Raw genomic sequence first — 13,791 nt, 5'->3', positions numbered from 1 at the left:
ACACTCAGCACGGATTCCTTCTTGATCACAAAGTTTCCTAATCTATTTTTACTGGGGCTCCAGTCCTACTTTTATACCCCAAAATTCTTTGTTTTTCTTGTGTGAGGGGTCCTGGACCCAATCAAAACCAGTTCTGGGTGCACTCTGCCAGTGCACCTCTTCTTACTTTGTGAGTGTGCGCCAGGGCCATCAGACGCACCGCAGGAGGTGGAGCCAGCATTGTGGCAGGCAGGCACAGCCCTATTGAGACCCAGGTGTTACTCCTCCCACCACTCTACATGCAGATGTGTCTATTCAGCCTTGTGCTAACTCAGCCAGCCTCCTGGAGCCGCCCCCAGCCCCTGTCACTCACAAACCAGACAGTCAATACACAACCAGGCAGAGGCACACAGAAAGGTTGAACAGGAAAATAGCCACTTTCTAAAAGTGCTATTTTCAAACTTAGAATTTAAAAACCATCTTCACTAAAGGATGTGTTATTAACTTCTGAGTTCAGGGATACCAGATTCCATATGTCTATCTTGCCGTTACGGGAAGATATGCAGGTAAATATGTCACACAGCATTCCCCATGTTATCCTATGGGCAAGATAGCCTTTCAATAGTGAAAAACGAAATTGGCAGTATTTCACTATCAAGACATGTTACCCACACTAGTAACACCAAACAAAAACCGGGACATCTGCTCAACCTACCATTGACCTTTGAGGGCCGAAAATAGAGCCCCCTAGAGCCCCCTTTCGAGGCCCCTAAAAAAACTGGGGGGGCTCAACCCCCCTCAGCCCCCCCACTTAAAGCCCTGTGTGCAGTGTTATTTTTGAGCATTTAAGGGGTTCGCGTTTATCAGGCACTCATAGAAAATCTAACACATTGGCACAATGTCATGAAATTAAAGTCAACTAGATTAGAAAATGATCCTGTAGTTCTTTAGTGGTCGTTTCTACTGGCGCACAGTCTCAAAGACATATGTAGGGAAGTTGGCTCTGAGTTCACCGATCAGTGGCTGACATTTGCTATAACCTGCATGTCACACGTTAAACCCTGAGTACGATTCAACGGAGCAATTATAGCATTTCATTAAAACGGTGTTTAGACATGGCAGATCAGTGCTACGATGCGCTATTTGAAATATTATTAGTAGTATCACTGTAGTAGCAGAATCATTGGGCGGAGAGCCGTCCCTGTGGAGAGCCATCCTGGCTCTCCAATACAGTGCATCGAACGCATGCAGTCCTCGGGCGGGCTCGTCCCGAGGGGATAAATAAACCACAGAGAGACCGCACAAGGTCTTCCTGCCGACCATTAAGTAAAGTGTGTGGCTTCCAGTTATTCCCTGTACGGGGCACCGTTAGGCCTTGGTCACCCCCATCACCTGAGGTCAGCAAATTGGCAACGAGGGCAGTAGTGGACACATGCTTCGCTCCATACCTGGCATCTGCACGGAGGATGCTTGCGCTATTTTGCGTGCACGCATTGGTGGACCACCGGCCCCGGCATCCAGGGCTCCGCTGTGGGCCCTCTCCTCAGCCCCTCCTGACCTGCCCGCTGGAGACATCGCCTGCCTGCCACTAGCAAACCAAGTCAGCACGTCCCGTGCCAGAGGTCACGGGCAGCGCCGTCGTCAGAACCCCACCTCCTCACATGCTCCCCAGGCCTCCAAGCGGTTTGCACGCCCTCCGCACTGCAGGTGAGCGCTCAATAATGCAGCGGGGGACTGGCAGCACTACATGTGCAATACTGGGGATTACGACTCCCCTAGTGGCCATTCCTGAACATTGCGGTGCTCTAGAAGTCCACGAGGTGCACAGCCCGTCACTGGGCACCAGGGCACCAGACAAGGACACTTTCACAGGGAACTGGGCCCTTCTATAAAAAAAAAACTGAAAACAAACAACAGCACCTACTCACAGGTGAGGCCAAAGGGGCGGGGGGGGGAAGGTTTGTGAAGAAAATAAAAAACATTAAGCAAAGTTTTAACCCTGCACGAGGCAAACCAGCAAGCCTGCTCCAGAGGGCAGCCCAGTCCCAGCTGCATACGCCAACATGAGTACACCCTCGCAGGCAGGTGCTGCAGGCAACCATGCGGGAGCTGGAGCACCCCCTCCACCCCAGGTGCATAACCACGCCACGGTATCCCCGCTATCCCGTTCAGTGAAACCGCTGACCCTGCAACTCTAGCCCCGCGCTGGAAAGCATGGATCGGATACCGGTTCCTAGGATGCTTGATTTCGGTCCAGGAAAGACATGGCTTGGCAGTTCGGGCTGGACTGTTCCCATGAGGCACAGGGTCAAGGCTGATTTGCATATGGCCATGTCTGAACTGGGGTGGTGTGGAGTGCAAAAAAAACAATGGATTTAGGCCCAGATCTCTGTACTGGGGTGAATGTATGACATTGTTCTGCATTCTGTCCATCAACTGTTGTTTTTGCAAGCATGGATCGGATGCCTTATTCATTACTTTAAAGGCACAAGAGAGACAGACAGGGTTGGATTTGGATTAAAAATCGGCCCGGGCACGCAAAAAAATATCGGCCCGTATTTGCATTATGCCTTTCCTCAAATGACTTCTTCAGTGTAATCTTATAAAAAAAAGCAAGGGTGGGGAAGAAATGCACGCGTTAGTTTACACTGCTGAAACACACCTAGAAACAAGTGAGGCCACTTCTACTCAGGCCCCCTGCCCCTGCTCATTATGTGCCCACATTAATGGGCCGGCCAGCGAGACAAAGGGTGTGATACCTCTGTCTGTTGCTAAACAGGAGGTAATGAGCGCCCATCTGCCTATAGAAAGGCCACTCAGACACCCACCTTTTGCAATGCTTAAGGTTTCGCATTTACGCGAGACCTATTGTATTGCAAATGGTAGGCATCACAGACAATGGGAGGGAGTGAGGGCAGACTGGTGGGAGAAGGCACGGACAACAGGAGGGAGGGCAGGCAGGGGGTGGGGGATAAGGCACCAATAACGGGATCGAGGAAGGCACGGACAATGGGAGGGCAAACTGGTGGGGTAAGAGAAGGCACGGACAACAGGAGGGAGGGCGGGGGGGGAGAAGGCACAACAACTGAAGCGAGGGGGAAGTAAAGAAGGCACCAAAGGAAGCCGTGCCTGCAGTAGGAGACCCTCATTAAAGAAAATAGTGCTCACAGTCTAAATAACACATACCGTGTAACAACCAAAGTAAAGAGGCCAGTCGCCATGGGAGGTGACAAATGAAGAGGAGGCAGTGCTAAGAAGGGACTCACATGTCCATTGAATCAAAAGCCAGCATTTAGGATGGACAATGACACAAGCCAATGGCAAAAATGGGCGGATAGTGGGCGACACTTCTATTCCCTACTCCTCTACAAATTAGTCTTGCAGAGCGCGCATGCACGCTGGCTCTCGACTCGACCTAAAAAGGGAAGCCGGGTGTGGTGCCTTAGTGGACTAATTTGTCCACTGTAGGGGCCTGTGTTTGACCTCATGGTCACAGGTTCAAGTCCCCGTGGGTTCACTCAGCTTTTCATCTTTCTGAGGTCGATAAAATGAGAACCATTGAGTTGGGTAGCAATAAGCATCTCTTATTCAGTGCCAAAATACCAGTGAAAAGCTAAGGTCAGTGAATTCCAATACATCTAGTGGGTAGATATGATCAGCCTGTGATGTCAGCACCTATGGCTGAAGCAGAATCTTAAATAGTAAAAACTCACAAAGCATGCTAAATGAGAGAACGTTGTCATAGTTTATGGGTGCCCTACATATGCTGCAGAATGTAAATGGAAAGAATGAGTTGCTCTTTAGCCTCCAAACTGGTTGCCTCTTGGTATCGGAAGTAGTTATGGTAACCAGCAGCTCGTAAACACTTGTCCCAGAAACAACCGGCAGAACTTGAATTACTAGGCTGGGTGCATTATATGCTTGTTCACTTGCAGGAAGAAGGTGTCTTTTTCAAAAGGGATCAAGTAGCACAATAAAAGAAGGCAAGTCAATACCCACAGATTACAGGACACGTCTGCTTTCATGAACAAATACAATAAATAGCTGTTAGACCTGGCACCATTGGTGTGGGTCTCACTTCATTTTTTTTGCCTCTACCTCCTGTGTTTTGCTGTGTGTTGGACTCTATTTTTGTTGGTGTGGATGCTTTGGGCACTTTGCCATTGCTGTTCAGTGCCAAATTGCAAGTGCTCCCTGTTGTAAATTCATGTAATGGATTAGTGATTCCATGATTGGCTGATTTTATTTACTTGTCAGACCCTAGTACAGTGCACCATGTGTGCCCAGGGCCCATAAATCAAATGCTGCTGGTGGGTTTGCAGCACTGATTGAGCCACCCACAGACGTGGCTTGTAAAATGTGATTCAGGCCTGCCATTGCAGAGCCTGTGTGCAGTCTGGGACAGCCATGTCGACTTGGCAAGTGCACACACTTGTCAGTCTCCAAACCTTCCCTTTTCTGCATGTTAGTCACCCCTAAGTTAGGCCCAAGGTACCCCTGTGGACAGGGTGCATTGTATGTGAAAGGTAGGACGTGCCCTGATGTGTGTGGCATGTCCTGATAGTGAAATTCTGCCAATTTCGTTTTTCACTATTGCAAGGCTATCTGTTCCCATAGGCCGGAATCAGCAGTTAGTTTCTAACATCTTATTAACATAACTGACCCTAGGAACAAGCTAGGAAAATAAAGTTTAGTATGCCTGAACTCAGAATGTTAAAGGTAAGGGGGATTTTTACATTCTGTGTTTGAAAATACCACTTTTTGAAAGTAGGTATTTGCTTGCCTAACCATCAAGTATGCCTCTGCTAGGTTTGTGTATTGCATGTCTGGCTTGTGACAGGATCTGGGAGGGGGCTATGGCTCCAGACGTCTGATGAGTCAGGGCTGGGCTGAATGGGACCTGGGTTGAATTCAGGGTAGGGGGAGGAGATTTCCTTTCACCTGAATAGACCTGGTCTGCAGTTGCTGCCAGTCCTCAAAAGAATCAATTCAAATCTCTCTGTCTCGTTGACCAAGTGATTTATAAAAAGAGTTCCCCACTAATTCAGCGGCTGTTATTCTCTTACAGCCCTAAAAGATCACTAAGATCCACTGATCAAAGACTCCTTGAAATCTAGTAGCGTATGGTGGTCTTTTGCCTATTTGGAACCAAAGATATGGAAGTTACTGCCTTTAACATTGAGGATGATTGAGAAAGAAACAAAAATTTGGAAACTTCTCAAAACCTATCTTTTTGATGAGCAGCTTGCTTGATCCTTTGTGCGAAGGACCTTGTATCTCAACGCTGGGAAGGCCGCAGGATAGCCATGTGCTTTATAAATCCTTAGCGCAGCATAGCACTTCCCCCATCCCCAAATGAGATCGCAGTAAATGCAGATGTTCTCTAGGATGAGGGGATTCAAGTCAAGTCAAAGATACTTTATGTTGCCATTAAAAAGCCATAGAAGCAAGCATATAAAACGTTTTGGGAATCGGAGATTCAAAATATCATAGAACATCCTTCCTCACAGTCAATAATACCCCTGTCTTGCACTTTAGCCTTGTAGTGTCAGGCGTAGGATATAATCATCCATACTGCACTGGTTTTTAAGTTTTAAAGCTGAGGCGTGATTCCAGTGAGATGGCAACTCAGAAAGAGGCCATGTGTCCCGAAGCTAAGTCCAGGTCATCCAATACACCATCAGTGCAATATATATGCTTGTAGTATGTTTAGACGCACCCAGAAATTTTTCAAGACAATGAAAGTGGCAGGTTCAGATGGCCTAGATTGGCATCAAGATAAGACTGGAGACTTCACTAATGATGACCCTAAAGCTCTTCTTCAGTAGAAGCATTTCCTGTCACTTACAATGTTGCCCTTTTTCTTTCTTAATAGGACGTGTTGATGGGATCGTGCGGACCTATGACCTCTTCACAGCATACAGTCCAGGATACTTCATTGTGGACATCATGGCGTCGGATCTGGCGGGGCACAATGACACGGCCATTGTTGGAATCTACATCCTGCGGGAGGACCAGCGACTCAAGATTGTCATCAATGAGATCCCAGATCGTGTGCGCCAGTTTGAAGAGGAGTTCATTCGCTTGCTTTCGAACATCACAGGTGCCATTGTCAACACAGATGATGTGCAGGTACTGTAACAGTGTTTCCAGAATACTTCCCTTATACCACATCACTCATAACATTGGTCCACGTGTCCTTACCCATCTATAGTTAGAGCCAAACAAACAGTCTGCAGTCAAATCTGTTTACCCAATGGTAGAGAAGAAGGTAAGAGGTGTTGAGGTCTTCTACAACATTATCAACATTTTTATATCAGCCTACACTCAATGAACTTTACAATATTGACTGCCAAAATATTGTCAGGCTAAGTAGATGAAGAGTTAAGAAGAGTGAATCTATACTTTTCTGTGCATACTTCCTTGACGTGGAAGCTTTGTGTGTATGAGACACCTAGGACCTCATTTACACAAAATTGGCGTAGGGCAGCGCCGCAAGTCTTTTTTCTGCACTGCCCTATGTCAAGTTGAAAGGTCAGAAAAGCACCATATTTATGAATATCAGCCAGCACCGCTGCACAATTTGGTGCCTAGCGCCAATGTAGGCACCCTTTGGCACCCTTGCACCATGTTGTAAGGGTGTCTGCGTTGTTGGCACAATTGTTTTTGTGCAGGAAGGAGCACCTGCCTTCACAAAAACAATCCATGGAGATGTTTTCCTCATTCTGTGTGTGCTGTAGAATGTACCGCACATGGAAAGATGAAAAAAATTAGGAGAAAGGAAAACATTTCTCCTCTTTGTGCCTGCTATGTGAAGGAGTAAGGTTTTGGTGCTGCACCAGGTTTACAGGATTTAGTAAATCTGGGGCAGCGTCAAAATCCATGGGTGTTGCGTGGGAAGACACACTCCAACGCCCATGGAGCGCCTTCTTGACACAGAGTGAGGCAACGGAGCGCCTTACTCCATATCTATGATGCCATGCAGAGCCATGCAGGGTGGCTTTGTGTAGCCTCACAGATATGATTGAGAGGTTTGCGGCACCGGAGCGTCAAAAGAAGTGACACTCCAGTAGCGCAGGCCTCTTGGAAATAAGCCCCGTTTTTTTCCGGAAGTTAAAGTAATGGGGCTGTACTAATGCAGAGTTTATAGACAGATGTCGGAGACCTAACTGAATGGCTTTAGGAATAAGAGAAAGAGGAATTAAATAGGGCATCAAGGACATTATGACATAAGTTTGCACTGAGGCAAAAGAAATAAGGAAATCAATTTGCAACATGTTTGCGGTCTGTGTATAAGGGAATGGGCCAACACTTGAACCATGTAAATTTCATAATAATTTGCTTAGTTTATATACAAAGAATGTGAGAAAATACATTATCTCCACTTACAAATGTTAAATATCTGGCCAAAAAAAGGTTACTCATGAGCTGTGATTTGTTTTTGTTCACATCTCCACTGGACCCATGAAATGATTTCTAGGCAATTCCTTGTGTTTTATATGTTTAGCAATTGTTTCACAAATCATTTTCTCCAATTTGCCCTGGTGTTCTGACTTTTCTGTAATATGAACATCGACAAACTTCTTTTGCCCCAGTTTTTACTCCAGTCCGCAGTGCAACAAGGTAGTGCAAAACTGGTCTGTCCTATGTTTTCACTTGTGCGTATGTTATACCGTATGGCTCCAAGTTGTCCAATTGTTCATCCCATCCGATATTTGGCTGCGCAACTGACTCTGATCATCTGTTCGTTTGTTGCTTGAACATTATTGTTTACTCATAACTGCATTAACTACCTTACAGAAGTCTGCATGCTTAAAAATGCGGGACTGTAGCACCAAAACCCATGCTGAGGCAAAATACTATTAAACAGCTAATAATGTAGCATACTAAGAAAATAAGCTTAGCAGTTGTAACATGTGCAATCACAATTGCCTTAAATAATCTAGGGATATTGGGCCACATGAATCAAGTGATTTTGAGTTTGCAAACAGGCCAGTTTGCAGAATCGACCCGTCTGTGAACGGCAAAAAGGTTTTTCTCATGTATCAAAACCTATTTTGCTATTTGGTAACCTTCTACCAAATCGCAGTGTGGATTTGCGATTCGGTATTTGGAAGGGGGTGTGTTTAGGGCGTCCCTTCCATATACCAAATCCTAATGGTATGCATGACTATTTTGTGACCATGAATGAGGTTGCAAAACAATTGTATTTCACCACCAACTTCAAGTTGGCGGTAACCCATTCGCAAATGGGAAGAGGTCCCTATGGAAATGGTGGTGAAAACTTTGCGCACTAAATAATGAGGTACATCCACATGAGAGTTTGGGTACATAATACAGTGAAGCAACAAGTTCTTGATATAACTGAAACTGGGGAGTCACAATAGGGAAGAACCTTCACACATGGAGGAAAGACAGGCATGATCACACTCCATGGCTGATCGATGTTAAGTAAGTAAATTACGTTAAGTAAGGTCAGTCCCAAAGTCAACTTCGGGAAAACTGGCCCAGCGGTGGTAAGGAGATACACAACAAGCATCAATGCCTCCTAATCCTGCCTCCGAGTGTCTGCGCAAAGCTGCAGTCTGGGAACAAGATTAAAACTAATGCCCCAGGCATGGCTGCCAAGATAGCGAAAATACGTCAATGGGGATACATCTAAGGATGATCTAAAAGAGCTCTTACAAGACCTAAGGAAGAAATTAAAAGAGGACTGAAACAGAGCTCCAGGCAATTTTTCAGGATGTTGAATGTCATATCCACATTAAAAACAGATATGGAACAGATAGGCCACTGAGTTGAGGAATGGAATCAAAATTGGAAGCAATGGATCAGACGGAAGTCACAAAAATGGTGCACATGCTGGCTGTGAATGTGCAAATTAGAGTCCTGAGTGATAAGTCCAAATACCATGAAATCCATGCTAGGCATCAGGCAACAACATCAAGAATCACAACATAAAGAAGAACGCCAATGGAGACAACATATTCGACATACCAGGCACCTCCATGCACAAATCCTGGCATTCAAGGAGGAAGAAGAAGTGGAAATCATGAGTATACCCTAATTGGGGCCAATAGATGGCGGGTTCAGTAACTTAACAACAGGACATTCTAACTAAGATGTCTTCTTTTCCTGAGAAAAAAATGTTGCTGGAAGAGACCCCTATAGTATATTACGGAGATAAGCTAGCTTTGCTCCAACACCTTTGCAAATCACTTGCTTAAGGAGATCTTTTAGATTTCTGTCCAATGTACTCACTGAAAAAAACATCAGGTCCCACTCGGCTTTTACCTTCGGGCTCAAATTTCAGCTGGGGCAGAAAATCATTATATAACGAAAACTTGCAAGGCCCTGGAACTGTTGGCCATTAAACTGTCGGGAATCTGAACAACTCAATCACAATCCAGGCATTAGGAAATTAAATGCATCTGGGTGGCATACAAAAGACAGTCATCAAACTGAACAAAGAGATACCAGACAGCAGAGAGGAGACAGTTTAGTGAAGCAACGAACGTCTTCTTGAATGCAGTGGTCCCCTTCCAAGCAAGGCGAAACCACCTACTGTGTGACGCCTATAGGCCCAAAGTATTCCCTAACTTACATAACAACGTACTTATACATAAAAGTCATCACCAGCAGGCAAGTGGAAGTGCTTTATGAATGAATACACAAAGACCAAGACTGCGTTATTAAAGACTGACCTACCTTGACCTTCAACAATATCAAGAGTATGCCACATTTTGTCAAAAATTTCCATGACGAAAATGCTGTGTACGGCGTTAATTTCACTTGACTCAGAAATGGCAATCATGTGGATGAGCCTGTCCTTGATGGTGAAACTATGAAACAATTTAACCTAATGAAGTCATTTATTAAGATGACTATTGCATATGATTAGTCGCCCAAATCTATGATCTTATTCAATGGAGTCCAATCCCACTGGCTAACCCAGTGGTGATTAACATGATAAGGCTACCCAATACCCGCTCCTATTTGTAATAACCATAAAACTTCTGCCCATTGCCATTGGAGCTCCCCACAGATTCAAGATATCGAGTTTGGAGGGTGGAACACTGTATACTGTTTTTCGTAGATAACATCCTTCTGCCACTAACGGCGTTCCATGCTAGCTTCACTAATCATGCTAAACGACTTTGGGGATGTCTGGGTATAAAATAAAGGCAAACACCTCATTCCTTTTACCAGTGAATCTGACCAAAGCCCAACAGAATACCTGAGTACAACAAACCCTTTCAGAGTATCAACCGATTCTGTCTAATACTAAGGAGTATATATAACTCCTAAAACATATATGAATTACAAGGAGCTAAACTACCAAGCTAAATCGGACCTTAAGGCACACATGGTGAGATAGAAACAGATGTCTTTTTCTTGGATGGGCACACTGTTGGCTCTGAAATGAATGTCCACCTCCAAATGGGATATTTATTCTACATACTCCTGGTGCACATAAATAAATACGTTCTCCTATCAATACAGGTACATGTTGAACTTCAGATGGCATGGGAAAGCTCAGTGTCTCTCAGACAAATTAAGGGTTGTCTGAGTATCCTGGACATACAAGACTATTATAAGGCAGCCCTCTATGAAAAATGGGAAAATACGCACAAAGCCAAACTATGAAACATTAGGTGCATCTGTATGCCCCAAATGGCACTCGCCACTAAGCCAATGGCACTGGCCCAATGGCAGTAGCTGGGAGGGCTCATTAGGACAATATTTTGCTCCGAACAAACAGTCCAGATAGATTATACTGCAGTCAAATCACAAGTACTCTCCTAGGAGTGTGGGACTTAACAGGGCAGGAAAACCAACTAACAACCAATCCTTCATCTCAGAAGTGCATACAACCACCCTAGTGTAACTTCAGCCCATGATGAGGGGGGAAATATTGAGACTGTAGAATCACACGTGACTTGTTTGAGAACAGCCAAATCAGAACTTTTCAAAACTGCAAGGGATCCTATAACCTACCTGAAGAAGACAGATGTAGATATTATCAATTTAGACAATGGGCTATGCAATCTGCTTATAGAAATTAGGCAACTATATAAAAGACCCCTTTTGAAATAGTAGTGGAGATTCGACCCTTACACATTGTTGACCTAATCCATAGTTGCACCCAGATGGAAATGCATATCTGAATGGGAGGGGCCAATGAACGGGGAAATCTCAGAAGAATCATGGGGGGGTTTGTAGAGGGACATAATGCGAATCCTCTATAAAACTAAAGACAGGCTAGTACCAAGCCCCAGAGAAATGAAACAGGATATTCCCGGGACATCAGCCAGAGTCCACACGGTTTATAGACTAAGTGGAGACCCGGGTCACATATGATGGTCCTGCAACAATTTATTGGAAAGACGTCTTAGCAGGCTTTAAATTCTAATAATCTGTTCCTACTGACCAGGGTTATGGCTTGCTGTAAAGGTATGAATGATGTAACAGGTTGTCGGATTTGTGGTTTTATGGAGGAGTCGTTAGCATTTGTGTTATGTCGGTGCCCCGGAGCGAAAACTGCTGCTGAAAATGTTCAACCTTATGGGCTTATGATCCTGTCAAGAATTGGTTGTTCAATATATAGGAAGTTATACATAGCAAATAATAATTGACTTTGTTAAAGTTATGGACTCAGCTCTGGAGCACGTTTCATAAGTTTGGACTATTGTGGTTTCTTTGAGAAACTTGTATTTCAAGTCATTTTGCAACAACATTGTGGTTATGGCCATGCTTTTATTATTATAAAATTTTTCATGTCATTAACTTGATTATAGCTTCCGTTAGAAGGGATGTGCCAGCTGCACCTTAAAATTGTAAAATTATACTCAGTAGTTGGGAAACGTTTTATTATCATTTTATGGTCCATTTGTACATTAATATGATTTGTAAAGGTTTGAATTAATAGCGCAATAAATCTTGTTCTGATCTTGTGTTGAACCCTCACATTCAGGGGGTAGCTTCGGGGGCTAGTGTTTGTGCTACACCTCCCTTAGCCCCTTCGGTGCTCATGACGAGCTCAGCTCGTCATGGCATATACCTCTCAGGTGCTCATGACGAGCTGAGCTCATCATGACCACACCCGTTTTTATTACGGCCCAGCACTGCAGGGGAATCGCTTCAGCAGCCATGAGGTTAAAAATGTATTATTTACTAAATAGTTGGATACCGGGGCTTTTAGTTCGGTATAGTAAGATGTCTCTGTTCGATTTCACCGGGTATTTTTAAAAACCCACTTAGACAAAGCTCTGCTTTGAAGGTCTTAAAACATGTTTTTTTTTATTTTTTACGAAATACTGTGTTTTAAGTACTCCTCACACACTCCATTCCATTTCCACTGACCCTTAAGCCCCCCTCAGGCGTTGCTTCCATTTCATGTTTAACATTATATGCCAGTCTGATTGACGAAAATCTTATGGGCACACCCCACAGTCCTACTGGCCAATCTCCGCCCTTGGGTCTTGTCACTATCGATGGAATCTCGTGCATTGGCCAGGCGAGCCATCGGACCGAAGGTGTTTTGTGTTCCTGAATATGTTCCTCATGGTTTATCTGACTCCGTGAAAGATGATGCTGTGGAAGGTGCGGGTTCTGCTGGTGCTGGCAGCAGGTGATGCAAGCTAGATGTGTATGTAAAACAGCAAATGGCAGACCGTGTAAAGGGCATATCCTGTATCTCTAAGAAGTATCTACTTGAAACAAAATAAAAACAAAAAATATATATTTCTTCAAGAGGCCACGGATTTATTAGAGAAGGTTTGCTGAGTTTGCCAACATACCATATCTCTTAAAATGTCACTTGATCCCTTCTCAGTACTTCTTTTCTCTAGGAATTTCGCAAAGCATAAGCAGATTGTAAACAACCTATAGTAGTGCAGTGTTTTTGCATGCTCAGTATATTATACGAATACATTGAGAGTATACATATGTTGTGACAAGGTTCAACAAGCAAACTCAACAAGTGCAATCTCTTCCATTACAGTTCCATGTGGACAAGAAGGGACGTGTGAGTTTTGCTCAGACGGACATGCTGTTCCATGTGGTGAATCGAGACACAAACCGCATCCTGGACGTGGAGAAGTAAGATGCACCTCAACAGGTTGTGTGGTGATGGATGGGGAAATTAGAGATATTTGTTTTTTCTTTTTTTTTTTAAATTTTATGACAGCAGACAGACAAAAAATACTTGCTTATCAGTAGGCAAACACCTTCATTTTCTTTGAGACAATTTGTAGCTTAACAACATAAAACACTTTTTGGCTAATACAGATCTCCATAATCAAGCTTCCAAAACAAAAAAATACATAAATTAGATATTAATAATACAATACGAGAATTTCTCCTAAAGTCCTATCCAGTTAGTAATTGGAGACCATAATTTATACACAAAAGAGTTCTTTCTGATACCCTTAATTTTGTACAACGCAGTCTCTAGCTGATAAATAGACAGCAATTTAGTTTGCCACTTAATAAAGTTTGGTGATTCAACATCAAGCCATTGAGACTTGATACACGAGCGGAAAAAAGACATGCATATAAAAATAAAACCTTCCTCTGCCACTGAACACTTTTTAGCCGTACTCTCTTCACAACCAAAAATAACCAGTTGTGCCGATAATTGTACTCGTATACCCAAGCTATTCATTAAATAAAACTCTACATCACCAATGAACCGGGAGCGCTTGGGGTAAAAAAAAAAAAAAACATATGAGAGGCATCTGCTGCATGTAGGCCACAGCGATTGCAATTAGTTCCCCGCCCCGAATTCCATTCAGCCAGTTTCCCTGGCGT

General features: G+C 44.0%; 1 protein-coding gene across 1 annotated transcript in view; it reads left to right on the top strand.

Annotated features, from left to right (window-relative positions):
• Positions 1 to 13,791, top strand: part of CDH23 (cadherin related 23) — a 1,152,220-nt gene that overhangs the window by 989,044 nt on the left and 149,385 nt on the right. The window contains exons 35-36 of the mRNA XM_078641088.1: positions 5,855 to 6,111; positions 12,983 to 13,080. Of these exons, the coding sequence (XP_078497214.1) occupies positions 5,855 to 6,111; positions 12,983 to 13,080 (355 nt within the window). The remainder of the gene's footprint in view (positions 1 to 5,854; positions 6,112 to 12,982; positions 13,081 to 13,791) is intronic.

Source organism: Lissotriton helveticus, chromosome 5_1, assembly GCF_964261635.1.
Source record: "Lissotriton helveticus chromosome 5_1, aLisHel1.1, whole genome shotgun sequence".
NCBI lineage: Eukaryota > Metazoa > Chordata > Amphibia > Caudata > Salamandridae > Lissotriton > Lissotriton helveticus.
Note: the sequence above shows the minus strand (reverse complement) of the source record. Positions and strands in the feature narration are given on the sequence as shown.